This window comes from Tyto alba, unplaced genomic scaffold (genome assembly GCF_018691265.1).
Source record: "Tyto alba isolate M040663 unplaced genomic scaffold, T.alba_DEE_v4.0 Super-Scaffold_16, whole genome shotgun sequence".
Taxonomy (NCBI): Eukaryota; Metazoa; Chordata; class Aves; order Strigiformes; family Tytonidae; genus Tyto; species Tyto alba.
The window spans coordinates 30531348-30554803 of record NW_024881278.1 but is presented as its reverse complement, the minus strand read 5'-3'; the positions used below and the strand labels follow the sequence as shown (position 1 = coordinate 30554803).

General features: G+C 34.8%; 1 protein-coding gene across 1 annotated transcript in view; it reads left to right on the top strand.

The window, feature by feature from the left end:
- Positions 1-23456, top strand: part of TTC27 (tetratricopeptide repeat domain 27) — a 133443-nt gene that overhangs the window by 7961 nt on the left and 102026 nt on the right. The window contains exons 3-7 of the mRNA XM_033011066.2: positions 1055-1184; positions 8655-8795; positions 11574-11676; positions 16712-16876; positions 20856-20992. Coding sequence (XP_032866957.1) covers positions 1055-1184; positions 8655-8795; positions 11574-11676; positions 16712-16876; positions 20856-20992 — 676 coding nt within the window. The remainder of the gene's footprint in view (positions 1-1054; positions 1185-8654; positions 8796-11573; positions 11677-16711; positions 16877-20855; positions 20993-23456) is intronic.

The following is a 23456-nucleotide window of genomic DNA, read 5'->3' as shown; positions in this document are numbered from 1 at the left end:
ACATTTTATCCTTTTGTTTCCCCTTGGAGGATTCTTGCATTTTGAAGTCCCTGTTTTACAGAGGGAAGAAAAAAAAAAAGGACTAGGTTTTTCCAATTCAGTAATGCTCCTTAACATACCAATTTTTATATCAAATCAGCGAAACTAAAATGTTAACTTTTTGCAGGTAGGAGGCATGTTATATATGTGACAGCACCCTTATTGTCACATAACTGGTTATAAAGGTTCTAAGGCATTAAGGAAACGTAAACAAATCAGAAGTTTGTGTAAATCTCCTAAAAGTCTACACCTGTTAAATCGACCATTAAGTTCTGAGGGATTGTGCTGTGCCTTCTGCAGACCCCATAAGATTGTTTGTTACTGTAGGTATATAAAGAAATAATATCGTAATGATGTTAGATGAGATTAGCCTTGTAAATAAGGAAAATTTTACCATACTTACTTTCAGGAATGAAACAATGTCTAATAACTCCATCTTTAAATAAAATATGATTTAGATTAGAAAGCATGATTGAATGAGAGAACATATGCTGCCAGTGTATCTGAAACCACTCAAAGGTGATAGTTTTTAACTTTTTTGAGGTTTGTTTAATTGTTTTATTATCAGAGGGAGTGAAAATAAACAGCTATGTCAAAACAAAAATAAACACACTGGTTTGGAACATACGCTAATACAATATCTTTTCTCTAAAAATGCAGAGGATTAGATGTATCGTAAGAAAATACAACAATGTGCAGTAGGTAAATACGGGATAATTTGCATCCTATCCTACTCTTCTGATCTTTGATAGTTAGATACAGCCTTAAATTTTGAAACATATGAACTAACTGCTTCCAAAATGTTTGTCATTAATAACAGACGTAATAAACATATTTCCAAGCCTTTTAGTTCCTCATATGCATTCTTGAGAACTACATTCATTGTATTTTCTTAATCAGTGATTTTTTTTTTTAAAGTCTGAGGGTTTTGAATCAGTACAAGGATGAATCAGATCTTGTAGCCTTAATTAAAAATGTAATATGCCGCTAATTGCTTTTCTTATCTATATTGCAGGCAGAGGCTGATGTTTCTACTTGGTGTGGGCAGTTTGCAACTCTTCGTTCAAAGCAATTGGACTGGGCCTCCTGTTCAGTTAAAGCTTCAGGACTTTTTGCCACCTGCATTGTTACAGAAATTCTGTGAGGTATACTTGGATTTTAATCAGCTGTCCTTGCTATCGTCACTGCTTTTCACAGATAACCATAGCGCGTAGATGTGTCAGAGAAGGCACATCTGTGAGGCGCGGCGCTAGAATGGATTGCCTTGATTGTTGATCCTGCTGGCTGCTATTGCAAGCATCTTCAGCTCTATCGGTTTTATAAGCAGTGTTCTGAAAGTAGTTAGTCTCTTTCTCTACTTAACAGATTTCCCGCTAGAGATGTTGGGTTTGGATGGGGAAGGTGTGTTTATTCTATGGGAGCATTTACTCGAAGGGCATTTGCAGTCAACAAACATCTTACTTGTTTTGGGATATGTTCTTAGCTGGACCAAAGATAGATATTTATAAATGGCTTAGAAATTTTCCCTCCGTAGGGTAAGGTAGAAGCTGCATGTCTTGCAAATAGAAGAATATCTGGCAGATACTAAGAGAACGGTAGATTTGGATACTCAGTATCATGTTAGGCTCATGGATGACGTCAAGTGAATTGTAATAATATTAGTACAAAAGTACTAACTCAAATACAGCTTTTTGGAAGAGGGTGAGAATGTAGGAGATGAAACTGAGAGCTGTCAATTTTATTTACTTTGGCATCATTTTAGGTAAATAATCAACACCATAACTTCTTTTTAGTGAGATGCATGTGTTGTTTCTCGTGGCAGTACCACACTCTATCATGTGACTCTCTTGTACCCGTGTTTCTGCACAGCTTCTTGAGCAGTAATTTTTCTCTTGGAATTAAAGCTATGTTAAAATACTGATTACTGCAGCATGTCAGGGAAGAACATATCACTAGTCGCTGCTAATGCTAAATCCATCAATGAGTTTGAATTTAGAATTTCACTGTAAATAAGGTATGGACCATGAGCAATGTAAATGCTATGAACTGTGGAGTGGAGGGAAGTTTGAGTGTGTGAAAAGTTTCACATAAAATCAGTGGATCTGTGGCATTACTGTAGCATGTCTTTGCAAGAATTCCATAATTCATAAAGTCCTGCCCTAGGCTCATTTGCAAGGTTGTATTTCTAAAAAACTCATTTAGTTACAGTATCTCTCCCCTTTATTTTAAATATATGTTTATCAGTTTGGTTTATCTTTTAGAGCTGGCATGGTGTGCATATAGGCTTATTTTTTGCTTGATTTTTGATACTAGAAATTAAAATCTCATTTTCTGATGACTAAAGGAGCAGTGGAAACTAAGTATACTAAACCTTCTAGGGTCTGAAATGAGTTAACAGAAATTTTAAAGAATGCTATTTATGAGGGGAAAATGAGTTCAATTTGTCTTTATATATAGTAAAAAAATAAGAAATACAAACTGATTTTTTCCATTCTCCTTATAATTTGTTTATAATCTTTAAGATTATAGTATTAAAATATAATCTGTGAGTTCTGTTTATAGAAGAAATCTAATAATCTATGTTATGTGCACAGGCTGCAGCTGAACACAGGGGTGGCAGCCCAGGATGATAGTCATAGAATTGCTGTCATTGACAGAGTTCACAGACCTGTATAACACAATGTTCATAATTTCTATTAACCATCCCCTTTATTGGCTGTCTTAATGGAAGAATGACGTACTAATTGCCTGATGAATAAGGGAATACATGTCTCCTGTTTAGTTTCTGTTATGTTTCTGCTGTGGCTGTGAATGTAATACATTGAAAGATGTTTGCTTATGCAGAGGTGGTATTCCAGAGACTAAATTGTCAAGAGATTATAAAGGAAAACAGACTTGAGCATACTTGATTTCTAATGAGTACTGCATCACACTTCGATTTTGTGCAAGGTTTAGCTATTTATGCATTCAGGCAGAAGTAGTTTATTTATATTACTACTATCTATATCATCTTCTGAAATGTTAATGAGGTTTTTTTCCAAGAGCACTAAACATTTATGTGCTAAAATATAATAGCCGGTTTTCTTTATTAAATGTCTTAATTCAAAAGCACTTGTATGTTTTGAATTATCTTTATGTACTTGCTTTTCTTTCCAAGGATTCGTAGTATATCAACACTGTAAAAATGAACATCTCGATAAACTGACATTTTTGTGCTTCTGTTAATCCAGTTTTTCTCTCTTGCATACACAGATATTCAGAAAAAGTGGCTTAAAAATATAACTCTCACTCTCTCAATCTGTTGTTGTAATCTTCCATATTCTGTCATCAAGACTGATACAATCTCTTTTTCAATAGACCTTCAATTTTTTAGGTTTTCAGACTAAAATGATCTTTTCCCATGTCATGGTTAAAAAAATTATGTCTTCATGTCTCTTTTAACCTGCTCTAAGTAATATCACTAACTTTCAGCCTTACAATGTCTCATTTATTTCAGGAATAGTTTCAAAACTGTTGTTTTTATTTTCAGAACACTTTATTGGATTAGTCTTAACTTTATGTTTTCAGGCTATATAACTACTGCCATTTGTATCCTTTGAAAGTTTCACCTCTGGGTCAGTGGCATAGTTTCATTTCTGCTCCCAGATAACTTCTAAATGCATCATCAGTTTCTTATGAGTGCATTAAGACTGCATGAGACCGTAATTAATTTCAGTGAAGAACAAATAAAATAGCCTCTTTTAGATGAGTTGCTGGTAGGGGCCTCTTGGATGCCTTCCATGAACAATATCCATGAGTATATGTGGACATTATTTCCCATCCCCCAAATTGATTCCAGCCTTCTCTGTAAATTACGGTTACATTCATATACTCCATTAGGATTTCTTTTTATTTCCTGCAGAACTGGCTTGTGCTTTCCTCTTTTGAGTCCACACATAAAAGTAGTTCAGTAATTTCTAAACAGAAAGCCAGATAGCATTTTAGTTATTAGGTGACTTTCAGTTTTCTAAAGTAACTTTGAGACTTTACCGCACCAGTTAATAGTCTGACTGATACTACCATGAGTTTTTTAATAAGTAGATTGTGTTCAAGGAAGATTTAAAGAGTAATGGATTTCAGTTAAAATGGATTAGCAGCTCTGGCTTTGAACTTGCTGGGATTAGACTAAAACATTTTTAATGAGCTAAGTGCTTATAGTAAGTGGGATATAGTAATGGTCTCCTTGTATCTTACAGAACTGTCACTGTCTCTGTGCATGTAAGGGAATAAAAGGTACAGAACTGTTGAAGTTGAGCATACTTATTCTGCCTTAAGTTTCGGAGTTTCTGCGTATTAGCGCATACAATTGAGTTTAGTATTTTAGGTAGATGAACTGGACAAAACTGTGTAGTAGGACTAATTAAGACCACTGATCACTATAAGAATGTTGTGAGGACAAGCTGCTTTAACTGTTTGTTGTCTGATTTCATGTTTACAAGTAGGATGTATTTGGTAACAGTGAGAAACTCCATCTGGAAGAAGATCCCAATGTGTTAATTGATAATATGTGTAAATAACTTGTAGGAATCCTCCAAATACATATATCAACAGCTCCTTCTGGCCTTTTTGTAACTTCCAAGTTGATTTCAAATAATGAGTTTTGGAATCCATGTGAATAATTCTTTTCCCTTATAATTGTATTTACTGCTTCTTTTTTGGATTATCTGATCCTTTTGCTGGAAGAGGCTGAAATATTATGACACTTCTATTGATATCCATAGCCATGTTCATGATTCATATGAAAAACACCAATGTGCTGTGTAGTACTACTGTATCAAATCCATTATGATTCCTTAGCCTTCTTAATTCAATCTGTTGGGAATTCCTTTTTCCAGACCCAGATGCTTGGCTCCCATTAGCATAAACTAGACAGAAAGAAGAAAGAGTTGAATTTTAGGCTGACTGGTGTGCTGTTTGAATACCAGTGACCAGCAAGATACAGGCTTTGAAGATGGTGCAGATTTCTCCCTCTTGTGGGGAATATAAGGATGGATGATAAGGGCTAACTGCGGAGGCAGTGTCTTGTGAGCATAGATAATCTGCTAAAGGAGCCTACAGTTTTGCTTTACATTCTCTTGCTATGAATATAGAACAGAAGGGAGAATTTTAATGCAGCTACTTGGAAAATACTCCCTTAAAAATGGAGCACCTCACCCTCACAGGGAATATGAACAAGAGCATTTGTAATTTAAGTACTTCTACATGTAACACTCTCAGGGAAGAGGCTTGCTTACACTAGCTCACTTTTATTATCTTCAGTCTGCAGCTCAGCTTTGCACGGGTTACCTGTTGCTGGTTTGGATCATGAAACTGGAGACAGGCTCCACTTTAATCTTATCTCCTTTGCAGAAAGTTGGCAAAGCAGTTACAAACAAAACCAGTTTTTTCCATCCCCTAAAGTCCAGAGTAAAGAGTGAATTTTGTTCCAAAGGCCCAAATCTTCGGCTGGTAACCTCAGTACATCCTCTGTTATTCTGGACGATATATCACCTTAGCTTTGCCAAATGACAAATTGTGCAGCAATCTTTGTACTGTTTAAAATCTGAGAAGCCCAGTATGTAAGGCTTAGGAGTCACATACAGATTCCTTATTTGTTAGTTTGTTTCAGCTCCCGACCCCTCTCCATTTTGTAATTAATTCTTCCCAAGCCTGCAGTCTGGGTTCTTCCTACCTCTGTATATGTCTGCACTTATCTTTTTAAGATTAATGGGAAGGATTCCCAAGACTGAGAAGGAGCTGATGAAACATTAGGAAGGCAAGTTCAGAGCAGTCCCTTATGCAAAAGTAAAACCATACCCAGTGCTCATCTTTCCTTTAATTATCGTTAACAAGAAAAGAAAATGAAGCCTCTAAACTAAAATTCTCATGCTCTCTAGTCTCAGAACTATTGAATGTGAATGGCAGAAGTGCTTTTCTGATTATTATGATCAATATTCAGGTGGTAACAGTTGTGCTGAGAAATATTTCTGAAATAATAAGAAAAATGAAATAGCCAAGGGTACTGTTCATCTTTCAGTCTCTTTAGAACTTCAGTAGTAGTTACTTAACAGTAGCCATTAAGTTACTGTTTGGAAGTTGAATACATAACCAGATGTGTTTCAGAGATTTAAAAATATGTATTTATAGTAAATGGAACTTAATTTGTCTGTATTTAATCCAGAAGTGGTCGAACAGAACCACCTGCAGGTCAAACAGAAGCTGAATGATTACCTCAGAGATTTCTCAGCATATGTTGATAACGTAATTATCTAGTATATGTTTTTGTGCTTTAAGATGCCTATTCCTGAATAAAATAATTACAGCATTTGTTGGCAAATCTGGTGAAGAATGGAAAGAGTCAACCCTTCAACCCAGGTTTACTAGGTCAGGAACATTGTATTAGCAAGTCTTGGGTTGTGGCCATTTTAAGATATGTGAAACTAGTGAGCTGTATGAGATAGGTTCAACACTTTGAATAGTTAAGTATGTAAACACAATAAGACAAATGCAAAATTTCCTTTTACTCGTAGCTAATGTTTTAGGGATTTCTGTGGACTTGATTCCTACCTTTTCAGCCTTTGAAACTGTAAAAGGTTAAATGTCTACCTTTTTTATACATATCTGTTCTTGTCTTAAAGACTACCTTATGGCAGTAAATTTTGATGTTAGAATTCTGCATTGATAATACAGTCTTAGAGCAGAAGTTAGAAGAATGAATGCTGGTTTAGGCTTTCTCAGCTGAAAGGAAATGGTGTCTGCTTTCCTGTATGGGATTTGCTTCATGGAAAAGAACGTGGATTTGTTAAAATAGAAGATAGCAGTTCTTTGGCTCTGAAACTTGTTGACTCATTGTCAAGGCTGTGACATGGGTCCCTTCTCCCTCCCTCATTACATTCTTTGTAATGTTACATTAGCTGGACTGAGCTGTCCAGTGAAAGGATTTGAAATGTGAATTTGAGATTAATTGGTTGCTGCAGTGGTTAAACAAGTGTAGATTACTATAGCATAGCAAGGCTGTCTTAGAAAATGGTTCTATAACAAACATTATAGCTTCTTTGCTTTCCCACAGAGTATTTTAAGTGAGGTCTACTTTGATTATAGAAAGAATCGAAAAGGAGCAGATAGAAAAAAAAGTTCAAGTTAAACTGGAAATTATATTGTGTCCTATCGTGTGTGTGTATTTTAAAGATGAATCTTCAGAAGTACTAACTGATGACTTTTCCTCTCAAAATCGGAGCAGGGATGTGGGTAAGGCTGTTCCATTCTGAATCACTAGAGGTAGGATGGATCTGGTATACTTCCGCTTGGCAGTTTCTTTCCTTGATACTCAAGTGGTTTGTCAGACTATTGTAAACTTTATTTTCCATGGTGGGATTGAAATGACTGCAGTGATTTCATGCAAGAATTCCACTTTGAGTAAATAATTTAAAGTCCTGAGTAATTGTCTACAAAGTAAAAGTATTTTCAATGTTAATACAAGTTAAATAATTAACAGACGTAAGCAAATCAGGACAAAAAGCCTGAAGATGATCTGGCCATTAAAAAGTGAACTAGGGAAATAATGTGGCTTAACAACTTCCGTCTTTAATGTAACCTGATGGTAAAGTTATTGAAAAGAGTTTCAAATAACTTGAATTACATTATTCATTGAGTTTTCAAAGCTGAAACATGATTAAAATAACTTCTATCCTAGTTGTGTGAACTGAATAAGAATCTTTCTCAGGCAGGTGACTTCAATGCAAGCTGTCATTTAACCTTCTCTTCTTCCCTTTCCCTTCCATTCTCTTATTTTGCCCCTTTCAGACCAACTGAAAACAAAAGCTGCACTTTTTTTCAGTTTGCAAAGGAAACCTGCCATATGAGAACCAGGAAAAAAACGATGAACTGATGACTGAATATAAACTGCTTGAATGCTTTCATTGCATTAAAAGGGAGAGAAGAATAGGTGATTGTCACCATTGAGAGACAGATTCCCTGGAGAGCTACCTCAAGCCTATTAAGTAAAAAAGTTACTGTAGAGGACGTCATACAGGAAAGCATCCAAAGCAGATAGAGGTTTTTGTTTAATGGACAAAGCGAGGAATGGCTCTAATATTTCTGACCTGATGACACTCCATCAGGAAGCTCCCTCTGGGGAGAGAGGAAGATAGCACTTACTGACCTCACTGGAGGAATATCTAGTGCATTTAGGTGCTGTAGGATTAATTTAATTAACAAATTATTTTATTTTTGTAATAAAAAATGGAATGTCATAGATTTACCAGAAGTTTTTCTACTTAGATCATGGGAAGGTTTATATTACTGGAACGCGTTTGGGGGTAGTGTTGACTGGACGTACGCATTTCAGGTGGAAGGAAATCAGTCTTTCAAATCATGTTAATGGGATATGTCAGGACAGCAAGAAACAAGGCAGAATTCACCATGATTTGGTAAAAGGTCTCCAAGAGACAGTGACTTTTTTTCTTTAAATATTTTGAGCAGACTTCTTCCTTAAATACATGAATAGTCATTTTTCCTAAATCTGTATTGACATGATTTGTTTATAAACTTACTTATGTTTCCTGAAATTTGTAATTTTTTTTTCATTCTTCTTTCAGCCAAAAGTGCTGCATGCAGCTATTCTGAAGATGCTGGTTCTAGATGGTGAATCAGTCTATACCTTGACTTCTCATCCTATTTTGCTGCTTATAGCAAGGATAATCCTTGTGAACTCAAGACACAAACTTGCATCTCTTCAGGTAAGAAATACATGACTAATGATTATGACTGCCAGCTACTCATTAATTAGTTCTCTCATTCTTTCTTCATGCCTCAGTGAATCAGTGTAACTTCCATTTCTTTTTCTGTAGCTCTGAGGTTTTTCCCTCTAAGAAACAGTTCAGACAAAGTGATTACAATTAAACACCAGTATCTTTTTCTTAAAGATAAGCTGTTTTCTCACAGTCTTCCCAAAAAGAGAAGAAAGATGCCTTCATTACTTGGAAAAAATAGAAAATTTAATAAGACGCAACTTTTTTATAAGACACATACTTTGTGACATTATTTGAGGGGGGGCAAGGGGATTGCCTTGTAATGCAGCGTATATATACAATGTCCTTTTTAACAAAATTTGAGATACTGTTAACCATTACTGTATTAATTTTAAACCATGAGTTCTGGATGCCAAGGAAGTTGTCTTGTTTGTCATTGTCCTCTACCTCTTTTACAAGCATCCACGTGGAGGCTACCTTAATTTGTTCTTTTGGTTGTACATTAAAAACATGAAGATATGATGAACCTCTTCTTGAGAGGGATTTTGTCTTTACCTCCTTTGTAGTTTAGCAGCAGGCTGGTCAGTAGCAGGACTCTCTGGAACTGGGTACTTTTAACAGCAGCAACTTCTCTTTAATGCATTCCAGTGGAACAGAATTTGGCTGGAGGTCAAAATGCCACATGGTCTGTCTTTATGCCTGGCTGACAACATCCATTCGCAGCTGGGTCTTTGTATGATTGATGAATTAAACTGTGTGGGAGATGTTGGCTGTACTGCGTTTCTGGAAGCCAAGCTCTTCCATTGCTTTCCCTGTTATTCACAGACGATTGCTGTTGAATTTCAGCAATTGGGTCAGTCAGGGAGGCAGAAAATGTACCTGGTATAGAGAATTCCCTCCCTGTCTCTCATCAGACTGACGTAATGGGGGGACCACCTTCTCTACCCAGTGGCAGTTCAATTACTTGTGGCTACATCAGGTTTAGACAGTAGTTCAGAAGCAACACCTGATAAAAACTACTATCATCAACAGGTCAATGTGGCAATCAAAGCTTGCCATTCTTTCTTGTTTCAGCTTGATTCAAAGGAAGTCTCTTAATACTTCTGCTTCTTTAAGATTAGTGCAAATAAATTTAAAGCAAGGTAAAATACTTGAAAATATGTTATCTAAAGCATTAATAAAGCCCTGTTTTATTCAAAATCACTGTTGTACATGGAAGATTAAATGCTTAAAAATAATCCAAAAATTCTTAACTTGGCTCCCAAAAGACTAACACTGCAGATAGAATATTGTACAGAACTCAGCTGACTTACCTTAAACTTTATAAATATGTTGTCTGATTCTAACACTTCTGAGTGGCAAGCATCAGGCCTCAGGAAATTGTATTATTAAACTGGATACTCAGTTGTCTGGGGAAAAATGAATACTTTATTAAATAAAGCTAAACTGAAGTAATTTGAAACTTCTTATTTAAATTGCCTTTTGGTTTCTAAATAAGTGGTGAAGTGTTGGGTTTTGACCTTATTCACAAAGTCTGTGTGCTCTTAGTTTGTTCAGCTTGATATCAAAAGTCATCTTTCATTGCTTTTTGAAATAGATGCTATTACTCTTTTTGATGGTTCCTTTCTAGAGATATTAGTCAACTACATGTGATTGGTTTAGATGTTTATACGTGAATACTGTGCAACCATTAGGTTGGTCTGATATAAGCATACCTACATAAAAAAATCAGAACATAGGTGCCTCTCAGAAGCAATCAAACATCTGTTTCATAGAAAATGATTGGCGTGCTAACAGTAGCAGGATAACTAGTAATCATTAGAGCCTGTGTAGAGGTATGCTCTATGTTCACATATGATAACTTTAATTTTGAGAAAATAATATATTATCAATTAGCTTTTCCATACAGTTCCACCTGGTGCAGCTAGAGAGGCGTAAAGTATGCTGGGGAACTTGTGTTTTCTGTACATAGCTTTCTAAAAATGAGATATTTCCTGAGCTATGATTCAGCTCTACCATAGAATGATTATTTAGTTCAGTAAGGTATTTGCCCTTCTGAAACTCCACATACAAACATTAATACTTCAAACTGTGACTGTAAGGTGTTCTCATGAGCAGTTCTGGTCCTCTTCTACTTCTCTTTGTCTCCTTTCTACGCATCACCTGAAGAATTAAAAAAAGGTTTAACACAACAGGAAAAAATGTATAGAAGGGCAACAGTGGATGATCAGAAATACTGAGTCTAAGACTTTTCAGGCTGGAAAGATTACTGAAGTGTGAGATCACGGCTGTCTATTAAAATCATGAATGTGACATGAAAAAAGATAAGTAGGAAACAGCTTTTTGTGTGTGTGTGTGCGTCTTTTTCTGTTACCAGAATTAGGAGGTATGAAATCAAAATAGCAAGTGACTGCTCCAAAATAAGCACAGGCAAGTATTTCTTTTACCTCCTGTTCAGAGAGTTTCTTACCAGATTCTGATCATAAAGATTTGTAGGGTTCAAAGGGCAGCTAGAGAAATTAACAGAGGAGGAGGCCGTGAAGCTCTTAAAGCACTGTAGAGCTGCTTGAATGTGTTCATCTTTATGCTAGGTTAGTGCTCACTTTTTATATAAAGCAGCTCTTTTGGGTGGGTTTATATTTTTTAGCAGTTAGAATAATATATATTAGGAAATCTATATTTTAAAGCCACTTATCTTTTTTTTCCTTTTTTTTAAAAAAGGATCTATACTTGTTATTAACTTGAAGCATCTGTATTTTCTTTCAGACATTACCTTGGTGGACTCTAAGATGTGTGAATATTCACCAGCAGTTGTTAGAGGAGAGATCACCTGAGCTATTTACTCTTGCCCAGGCCTGTATAAAACAAGGTATGTTTCTAATTACTCAGTTTATTGGCCTAAAGCCAATCAGCTGTAAGATATCATGGGGGAGGGGAATTTGTAGGCGTAACTCTCACAACATGAAGCTTATCAGATGCTTATATAACTACAGAGCAGAGAGGGAACAGAAATTCACTTCAGTTGACATGGACTTGTATGGCACATGCTGTTTTCTAGCCTTTAAGATGAAAATGGAAATATGTCATTGTAGGCAAAGCTTTCCTTCTGCCGTGCTTAATGCTGTTAACTTATCACAAGATCACTTGGAGCCATTCTATACAGTTTTCATTCTTTATTTAATCAAGCTCATTTGGGTTTGAAAAGGCAATGTCCTTGTTCTTCTGTAGCTTCATGGGGGTGGTAAATTTATTTCTTTCCTGTTGACCATATTCCCACATATGTTTTGAGATTTGTTACCTCTCTGCATTATATGTAGAGAAAATAGACGATGTTAAAACTAAATTATGTAATATCTATATTGATATTTACAAAAGCATAATGTAGAAAGTTTATGTCAAATGTAATTATATCACTTGGGTTTCTTTTTAAGTCTTATATAGACCGTTGATAAAGTTTGCTACAGCAAATGTTAAAGCTGGAAAAAGAAGGCAAGCTTTTATGTACATTTGCAGCTCACCAGTTAGCAAAAGAGTCTTCATTTAATTTCACAAACCTGAAATTTCCAACCAATTACACTTTTCTATTACACAATTTTCTATTGCACTGAGAAATGAATTGTCACGTATGTTTTATTTTGACAAAGAAGGCAATCTTAAATGCCCAAGTCTCAAGTGTCCCTGCTCCTACCACACCTTAATGGACGTGCAAATTATATGCAAAATATGAAGTGGATTTTGGTCTTTGAAGAACTTCCAAATAGGTAAAGAATATGTTGTTAGTACAGTAATGAAATTGAGCAGGGGATTTTTTTGGGTCCTCTGCAGTGAATGAAACAACTGACTTAATGCTCATACTGGATGCTGAAAGGACTGGAGTGGAAGGATTTTGTTGTAATTGGTGTAAACTAAGATTTTTGTATACTTTATTAGAGAATTTTGAACTAACTTCTAGAGTTATCTTGCACAGGTGTGGGAATCTTAAGATTAAATTCTACTTATTCTTTAGTCTCTAAGATTTTTAGCTCTTAGAAATTTTGAAGTTTTGCTGATTTGTTGCATGTATTAGAAAGTAATTGACAGGTGTAATTTAAGCACATCATGTTAAATTTCTTGGCATGTTAATTTATAGGCTAAGGATTGGGGATGGGGGTTGGACTTTAACAGTTGCAAAGAATGGAATTGAAGTTGCACTTTTAATTTCCAAATTAAATTATAACAAATTGAGTTTTACTTCAAAAATGGCTGTTGCTAGTGTAGTGTGGTTAGTCTTTCAAGTTTAACCTGTTTAAATGGTGGTACTGAAAATAAATATTCCTTAAAATGTTATTTCTCAGATATGTTGTAAAAGCTAATCTTCCACCTGCTTCTCATAGCCACTTTAAAAACAGAGTTTTCATGGTGGTTAACTGTGCCAGAGGGTTATTCTGTTGTGTTGATTGTTAGGGTCAAGCTTTTTGAGACAGAATTGGTTTTGCTTAGTTTTAATGTAATAAGACTTGAATATTTGTGTGTTAGGTTGTACAATACTTCTAGAATGTATATGTTCTAAATATTTACCTAAAAATTTCTATACATTTTATATCATGAAATAATTGGTACTGGTGTGGTTCATTCAGATAAGGAAGGTTAAGGAGATATGTTTGTAATTAAAAAAAAAATAATCTTAGAAACTGTAAATAGTTTTTTGCTCATTTCTAGGTAATTTTTTTGTTGCTCTGAGTTTGTGTGCTATAGATGCCCAGTGTCAAAGATATTTGGATGCCAGTGGTTTTGCAGACCTATTTGAGTACTGCAGTTCTTGTTTGACAGAATAGTTTTCTTATGTTAATTTTGGAGAATGCAGAGCACATGAAAACACTTTTGGGTTCTGTTAAGTAGTTAAAATCTGCAATATGGAAATTTGTAGCACATTTATGTGACTGGTACTTTTTCTTCTTGGACATACCTAAAAACTTGGGACAAAACTGAAAGAGAAGTAATCATAAAATTATTTAAGATTCATTGGCTGGATGATAGTGGATGGAGATACAGTAGTTTGAGCAGCCCTGATCTGTGTAGAGGATGCTGCTGCACATGCACAGATAGAAACAACAAGCTGTCTGTTTTCAGTGACCTCTTCTGAGACTCTTGGACATGTTTTTTGGAGAATATGATGTAAAGTGCACTTAAATCTGTAGTGAGTTTTTCCAGGCAAGTTTTGCTGCCTGCTGCCTCTAATGGTTTATTTATTTTCTAATTAAAGCCATCTGGTATTTCAAACAAGTACCTTCATATTCCATAAAATAAATACTTAACCTTTCAAATAGTCTTTGATTAGGGCTTGAAAAACCCCCTTGCTCATTCTGTATCAGCTTGACTGGAAAACTTTGTCTCAATTACTAGAGAAAAAGACCTTCAAATTCAGAGGAAATGATCCTTTCTATTTAAAATACATTGTTCTCAAGTCAACACCTGAATAGAAGACAGCTGCAATGATTCCCTGCTGTCCTGAGGCAGCTTTTGAGCAAAGCCCAGCAGGGCTCAGGACACTTTCCCATCCATTCAGCCCTGTGCCAAACAGGGTATGGGATGCCAGAGGGATGTCTTAAGTTTGGGACATTGGTGCTTCTGTGCAGCTACATCAATGTTCGTAATGATGTGAAGCTTTTCACAAAGATCCTTGAAGTCTCAAACGTCCAAATTTATCTGGATTAGCAGTGTAAGTAAATGATATTTAGATAGGGAGTGATAAGACTGTTTCTCAGTGTATTACTTCAATTTGTTACAGTAGTATATATGGTTTTAGCCCAAGTAATTTTCTATTCAGAACACTGAAACTTGTTAGCTGTGGAAAAATCAAGGAGTAATGTATGTTCATAGGCTGTAAGTTGTTTGTTTGGGGTTGGTTTTTTTGGTAATTAAATCAAAAAAATTCAGTTGAAAAGTTGTATTTTTGTGCAATTTCCACATATGTACCTGCACATTCAGTATCTTGTAAGCTTCGTTGCGCTGACAATGGCCCTTCAGGATTTAGTGGCTCAAACTACACTAAAAAGTCAATGCAAAGCTGTTTGCATTTGTATAAAATCCTCAATAAAATTTTGAGGGCTTTTAATAATACCTCACAGAAACTCTCATTTTATTTTTTCCTTATGTAAATATGATTTTTGTCATTTGGGAAACAGAGTGGTATTGTGTATGCATAAAGTGTGAAGAACAGGTAGAGATGGTAGATGACCTGAATTATTTACTGAAATTGGGTTTTTTTGGTAAAAAAGAATTTTTAAAAAAAATTTAAAATCATGTTTTGTTAGAAAGGCAGGTGTTTTATGGTCCTGTGGGCATTATTCTCTTTTTTTAAAAACAGAATATGTGTAATGATAGCTATGGGCAAAAGCAATAAAACCTCAGATTGTTTCTTAATGAAGAATATATATTACTTAAATATGAGTTTAGCATTTAGCTAACTTTCTCAATTTTGTATCAATGTGTTTGAAATAGTCTTTGTTTTAAACGTGTTGATTAAATTGCACAGACTTTGTTTTTAAATAGTTATAGCGTACTTAGGGGTTTTTTTTTAAGGATTAAGTTGTAACCTGCTGCATTCTTTATCCTACTTTAGTTGAAAACCCTTGGAGTAATATTTTTAAATTACCAACTTGCTTTCATTAAACAAAACATCTAAATTCAGTCTTTGAAAAAACTTAAGTTACTAGACAGGTTTTATCCATGCAAATTCTTATTTCCTGAATTAAAAAAGAATGTTATGGTACTTGTTTATTTTCTAGCTGTGTAAAAATATGTTCAGGCTTTGCCGCTTTCTGTATTAATTGAAACATTTTGAGGATTAACAAGTACTCAAAAAAAAAAAAAATCTGTTCAGGCTACAGTTGACTGCCAATCTCTAAATTCAAAGTCATAGAAATATGTTTTGAAAAATCCTTGATAATATTAGTTTTTCATATAGTAAGATGACTTACTAATATTAATATAGCATGTTTGAAAAATTAAGCATCTATTAAGTAACACAAGGTCTATGCTAATCTTGAGTACCAGTCTTTTTAGGTACTGTATTGCTGTGAGCTTTGAAAGAATTCTATTATATAAATAGTTTCTGGCAAAGTAAAGAAATAAAGCCCAAAGCAAAAAAACAATTCCACTGAAGAATAATTCACATTAATTGTTTTCAGCTTAATGGTCTGTATTTTACTATGCAAGAACATTCTTTTGTTATTTTCTGTATTTTGATAGGTAGAACTTAAATATATAAAAAATGCATATTCTTCTATGCTAGATAAAAAAATATCAGGTCGTCTTTCCTGAAGATTTTTGGTTTATATATGAAGGTATTTTTTCCTGTTCAGATGGAGAACATGATCATTATCACTCAGAAAATTAGTAATTATTAAAAAAAAAACCCAAACAAACAAAAAAACCCCAAACCACAAAAAAACAACAAAGAAATTAAAAACCCTCACACAAACAAAAAAAAACCCCAAACCCTGAAGACTCTTAAGTCCCCTTCCAATGTTCAATCTGCTGGTGAAACTTTCTCCTTTGAAGCCTGCTACTTAAGGAGGGTACTACCTCAATATCCTGTGTTCTGAGTTCCTAGGTTCTTTACCAGGTTCAAGACAATTTATTTCCTGCAAGAGGAATATATCCCAATTCATCTTTGCTGTAAAATGAGAGAAGATTGAAATTCTGTTTTTCTAGCAGTAATCCTTAGATATAAAACTTGAAAAAACTTTAAATAGTGCGTATCTTTTATACACTGACAGTGGATTTTTAAATGTGTGGAGGCGTGAAGAAAACAAGTTTGCTTTTACTGTAACAGACTTTGTCTCCTGGTGTTTTAAATGCATTTTTAAAATATCATTCTCCTGGACTACATCCTAATAACTTTCCTTTTTCTTAATTTGCAGTGACAGAAGCAGAAGCTTTGTTCACAGGTGGTGAAAGCTGGCACTTATCAGTTCAGTTCCATCTTGAGTGTGCCTATACATTTTTGCATTACTATGAGTATAAAAAAGCTAAACAGTGTTTCAATACAGCTAAAGATGAAACAAAACTACAGATTAATCTGACAGGTAAGTTTTGTTTGTACAGTCTATGAAGATGGTTGGTTGGACCAAACTAACCTACAATTTGATGGATTTTTTTACGTGTCCAAGTAAAAAAGAACTATATTTTCAAAAATCTTGTCTTTCAACTGGCAGGACTTATTTGTCTTCCAAGAATTAGCATTGCTTAGAAAAAGGAAGAGAAATACACCATGTAGTTGCAATGTCATCCCTAATATGGTATTACGATCCTTCCTTCTTGTGTTTCATATCAAATTCTAGGTCTAGTTGTCTCTGTTACGGGACTCCTAAAATTAGTTGGTGTCATGATGAATAATTTTTTTTTGTTTATTTGTTTGAAGACACTTATAAAGAAGTCTGCATGATGATTTGATGTAGTTTTCAGGTGTTACGGCACTAGCCTAGATCTACTCTATGTAAATATCATTTAAAAGTCACTTCCAGGACTGTTATCATCACAGGAAATATGTAGAAAAGTCAATTTTCTGATATACATAAATATCAAGGATTCAGTCAACATGGAGACTTTATAATTAGCCTTTCAAAACCTATTTGGAGTCAGGTAGATCAGATTGCTGCACTTGTAACTTCATTTAAAATTACATGTATAGTTACGGGACTGTTTGGTCTAGCTGGTCCTGCTGGGTAATGAACATGACATAAAATGCACATTGTTCTGTGTGAGAAATTTTGTTCCTGAGTAGAAATGCAAAAAACTGTATAGTTTTTTCTACAGACTTACTAGTGGAAAGGACTAAGGAACTGAAACTTGCAGCTCCCTTACCTATTACACCACGGTATGTCACAAAGCTAACTGATTATTTATGTTTAGATTGGAGCTGCAGCTACTTATGCTTATATCCTGAGTCAGTTTAATATCTTAATTAAAAAAAAAAAAAAAAAAAAAAAAAACAACAACAAAAAAAGGCAAAAACAAAAAAAAAAAAACACAAACAACTTTTGTGGAACTCTATGCTCATTTTTTTCAAAGGTTTACATTGAAAAATCTGTAATAAAAATATTGTGGCATAATGTTTTTGCAAAACTACAAATTGATTATATTCAGTGGTATCTGCTTAAAACATAGGAGGAATTTCCTATGCTATTTGTTTAAAGAGTTCCATGCAATTCAATTGATCCTACCCTTTTTTTCTATGTGCAACACGTACTGTATGTGTGACGTGTTCCATGTGTGGCATGTACTGCAAACTTGATAGTATAAGGTGATTTTGTTTAAAATTAAACTATTTTTTCTTGTTTTTTATTAAAGAAATCAGTGCATGTGATGGTACTGAAGTTATAATTAACTAAGAACAAGTAAAATCAAAGTGGCAGGTAGCTTTTGACTGGTATTCCTCAATTTGCAGCTATGTGTTGGGTTTTTTTTTCCTTTAAAGTAGCTCTTTAGATTGTAGATGAATAATTTCATTAAATCTAATGTAGGAAGAAAACTGTTGTTTGGAGGGGACAATAAAAAAGTTTGGATGCAGTGGAATGATGTATATTTTTGATTACTTTACCAAGAGGTCATGCTAGCCTGAAAGAGAAATTGTGGTGATACAGTCTCTTGGGAAAATGTTGTAACGCCTAAACATTCTATGGTTTATCTCCATAAATCTATTAGAATAGTTATGAAGGGTGTCTAATCTGAAGGCAAATGAACTGAACATGTGGGAATTGTTGGCATTCTAGACAAATTCATTTGACATGCATGTTTTGGCTAAATGGAAGGAATGTTACATCATCAACAAAGACTTTGCTTTAATGTAAAAATTCAACCTCTAGCAAAGACATTTTTAAGGCTTTTGGAAGAAATTTCCTTTTTAGGAAGGTATTTAAAGAGGTTTTTATTCCTTAATGGCCGTAATCCTTACTAGTTGAACATTTTATTACAGCATGGAAATTTATGCTATTCTTAAAGACAGAATTTAGAACCAATATTTTCCAAAGTTATTTTAGAAATGTTTGAATAAATCATACTTGATTTGGCTTATGTACTTTTTAAAATCCCATTAATCCAGGTCTGTGCTGTATTCATCACTTAATAAAAAACATTCTTATGTCCCTCACAATGAACCACAACCATTAATATCTCCACAAAACAGTTTCCAGTGAAATAAAAGACTGTGGTCCTTCTTGCATGTAAATTTACTCAGATGAATGTTTGTAATCCAAAATAAATTTAAGATCAACAGATCTGGAGGATTAATAATGCTGAACTCTGAGATCTGCATGTTGTCTGCTTGCTGTTTTCATGCCCAGTAGTGCATCCCTGGGAACTTCTAATACAGAACAGTAAGTAAAGTCTCTGTGTAGATTCCCTCTCTTTTGTGAGAATTTATGGTGGTATAAAGCAAGGAAATTTTTCCCCCATCTTAAACACGTGATATATATTTTCCAAATAAAAATGATTGTTTTGTCCCTGTAATATCAAGGAATTCTTTACTTAAAAAAATGGGGTGGTGAGGGCGTGCATTTCAGAATGTAAACAAATCACAGTTTCTGGGTAAGTAAATTTATCAGGAATCAGCATAGCTTTGCAAGTGTTTTATTCAGCCATTTAAGCAGTAAGACATAATAGGAACTGAACTGCAGCATATGATTTTCAAACATTATTAAAATTGAGAATTAAGTGCTACTGTATAAAATTAGTATGAATCTTTATCCAGTATTTATCTCTGTGTACCTGTCCTCTGCAGTGTACCTTATGATTTTAAGGAGATATTTTTAGAACCTTTTGCATTTCTTCATAAACTCTCAACACAGGACTTTCCCATTAAGATGGATGATTGTCAGAAAAGGTGGAATAAATTTAATTTCTGGTTTCACTGCTGCTCTCTTTCCACCTCCAGGAAGCAAAGGGGGTAACTGCTATTTCAGTGCCTGTGCCAGGTGATTCTTACGGACAATGGCCTCATCCTCAGGCTTTTGTCACATGAACAGTCAATCATCTTTACCTCAAAGATTTTTATGTCCTGTAAAATTTTCAAAATTATCATGAAATTAATAGCATCATCTTAATTGCTTCTGCAAAAGCAACAGTGTACGAGCATTCAGTTCTCTGTTTCTGTTATTTAAATTTCACAGTTCACATTATCTGAGCATTGTGGCATACTAACAATAAGCAAGCAAATCACCTAATTTTATAGGGCAATTTTTGGCTCCATTTTGGCTCTGGTTAAGATTATTATTCTAAGTTGCTGTCCTGAAATCATTCTATGATTTCTGATTGCAGCTTGCAAACAGATTGCTAACAGAGGAAGAACAGACATGTTTTTCTTTTCAATTTGATATAAATGTCAATTGCCACCCAAAAACTAGTAAAACTTGTTCGAGGCTCAAATAAAGAACTGAAGAAACAACACTGAGAGGAATTTCATATTATTCATTCTGAATATTGATTAATTCAGTAGACAGCCTTCATTGGTTTGCGCTTTCACTCTCTCCCATGTCACTTACAGTATTTTACGTGCTGTGTTATGGTAACGTCATGTCTGTAATCCCTCATCATAGACCTACATCTTCAAATGAAGATCTGAAATATTTAAAATGATGGCCTGTAAGATAATACGGGTTTTTTTATTTGCCTAAATGTCTTCATTATGTCATTAACTTTTAGCGGACAAACTGAACAATTGTTTGTGGTTTATTGCTACGGAATAAGTAGGGAACTGATGAAATTTGATGACTGAGTTTTCAAGAGACAATATGGTGGTTTATGGGGAATTTACCTAAAAGTGGGTTTGCAAGACCTATCTTAGCTGTGTTTGTATGTTTGTAATACGTATTTCTTTGTATGTCATAGCTAGCAGTGAGAACGTATATAGCTCACTGCAAACAGATCAAGCAGAATTAAACCACTGCTAAATTTAATATGTTAATTCTCAATGTGTTATTTTGCTTTTTTGTGAACAACTTTCTAGTATATGGTGTGATTACTAGTGTTTAGTGTTCATTAATATTATCTTACATTAATTTTCTGTAGGTGCTTTGGGAAAGAGAACACGATTTCAGGAAAAATATGTTGCGCAGCTTATTTTGGATGTCCAAAGAACAGATGGATTTCTCCTTCCCCACAGTGAACTAAGTCCAGCTCCAACGCCTCTAGAAAACCTAACAATGGTATGTATTTGAGAAGAATGGTTTTCATTTCATACAATGAAAGTGTTCTGAAGCTTTTCTTGGGTGTCTGCAAGGGGAAGAAGTGTGTGACGCCTTGGAGAAACTTAAGATTTCTAAAATTTTTTGGAAAAAATGTGGTGCAGTCATTTGCCTAATATTAAAGGACATGGGGTAAAACAACATGCGACTGTCTGCAAGACAGATGTGGCTACTTCTCCACTAAAAGCATGTTTGCAGATGTGGTCTTCTACAGTTTATATATTACTTTCTAGTGCCTGAATGATGGAGTTAGGAAAACATCTGAGACACATTCTCAGAATAGCCTGCAAGGCACCACAGAAATGCACAGATTCGTAAGGACTGAGACACATGTTTAGTAACAGTGTGAAGATAAGAAATTGGTCTTGGTATTCCAACTGGCATGAATTATGTGACTTGGCCTTACTGGTCTTAAGGGTGTGCATGATGAATTCAATTATAAATTGCTCAAGAGCCACTGAATTGTTTTGGGATGGCATTTTTCCTTCATGAGGAGAAATTCTGGTCGGTATTTAAAGTTACTTGAACTTGCTAAAGAAGCCAGATGGTACAAGATTTATTCTTCAGGTTGGAGAGGTTTTATAAAAAAAGGTTATGCCTTGATAGACTTCAGGTCAAGCAGGGATCTTAAGCAAAAGAATTGGACAATAATTCTCTTTCTAAATTGAATGCACAAATATTTTAAGAGACTATCCTAGGGGTTTTTTTGTTTGTCCATTACTGTGTCTTTAGTGTTGTATTCAATTTGATGAAAAGAGATTGACTGCATATATATGTCACAACTTGTGCTTATGAGAGAGCTATGTGTAATAACCCATTTCGGGATAGCAAGAGCTCAGGGGAGGCCACTTGAGCGAGTGTCAGACTTAGCTGTAGACTTCAAGTACAACTTATCCTATAATTTAGTTCTAGGTGCGTTGTTCTCAGAGAATCCCTAAGTGGGATGTTGTGTGAGTATTTTTTTCTGAAGAATTTGCCTTTATAGTTATATCTGATAAGGACTTTAGTTTGGAATAAAATAATAACATTATTTCAATCAAAATGGCAACACTGTTTTAGTCTGTAGGTATGACCTGGAGTGAAATGCATTATCCTTGATAATAAAGTACTATATTCATATGTCCTTCTAGTGAACAGACCTGAAGCTGCTGAAGCAAGTTTAGTGGAGAGCTGGAGGAAGAAAATGTGGGGTATCTACCCTTTCTGAAAAGGAAAAATGTGATGCTAGAAGTGACTTGAGAGGATTTGGCTACAAGGAGGGAGTTGAATTTTGTGAAAGTCTGAGCAACTGTGTCATAGTTCTGTCATAAGTGACTCGGGCTGCCTATTAAGGAAAGTTAGGACTTCTGTTCCACAGTCTGCTTCTGAAAAAAAAAATCAGAACCTTTTATTTCTGCATTTTGTGTGTATCAGAAATTCTATAAAATATTACTAGTAGAACCACGTGCTGTTTTGAGAAAAACCTGAGGCATTTGAAGTTCAGTTATCTTACTAACATCATGTGTGAATGTTCTGTCACAGGTATTAGACCAGGCTTGACTAAGTAGACTTTCCAATTCATGTGTGCGTTGAATTACCAAATAAAGGTTTGGGGATTTTTCCCCTTTTCGTAGCATATTTTTATTGATAATTTATTATCAAAATACAACTTACTAATATAATTTGTCAGTGTTAACTTTAACAGTGAATCCTAGTGTTTCTTTTGCCGGTCCGGTCTCAGATTTGTCAGCCTTGAGTGTACCTTGAAGTTGTTCTAGCTAAAATTGGAGTTAATGCTATTTTCCATCTGCCAAAAACTACAGACAACATCACTGCATCTCTAAGTGTAGGGCAGATGCTTGATAGATTTTGTATACTTCTAAAAGACTATTCATGGAAGCTAAGTCTTAAGAGGTGCTGAGAATCTCCACAGAATTAACGTGTATGTGGAAAGCTAAAAGGCCTGGTATCATGCTGCAAAATTATTATAGGGAAATTTTCTTCCCCTTTCCAGTGTTCTTCTTTTACATTTGCCACTTGCAGATAAAGGAAAATACTCTATTTGTCTAAAGATAAGAATTGTCCTGGATGAGTGGAAAATTTCCTGAGCACGCTGTAAACTCCACCAGTATGTATAAAGGCCAAGTTGAAACTGGTCACAGCTGATTTTCATCTCTTGTTTTGGAGTGCTTCTGTGGTCTTCAAGTTCTCTCCCCATTATTGTTCAGTAAGATCACTGAACAAGTTATTTTGCAATTAAGTGCTCAGAAATTTAATTCCAGTAAAAATAGAACCAGTATAGCAGTGTGAGCAATTGTTGGACTGGTATCTGGGCTGATTTCTTGTCAAGTGCTTCCTGCTTCCCTCTGGTGCTGAGCAATTATGTTCTCTGAGGTGGCACTAGATGGCAAGTTATTTGCATTTCAAGATAAATATTTGAGATTAT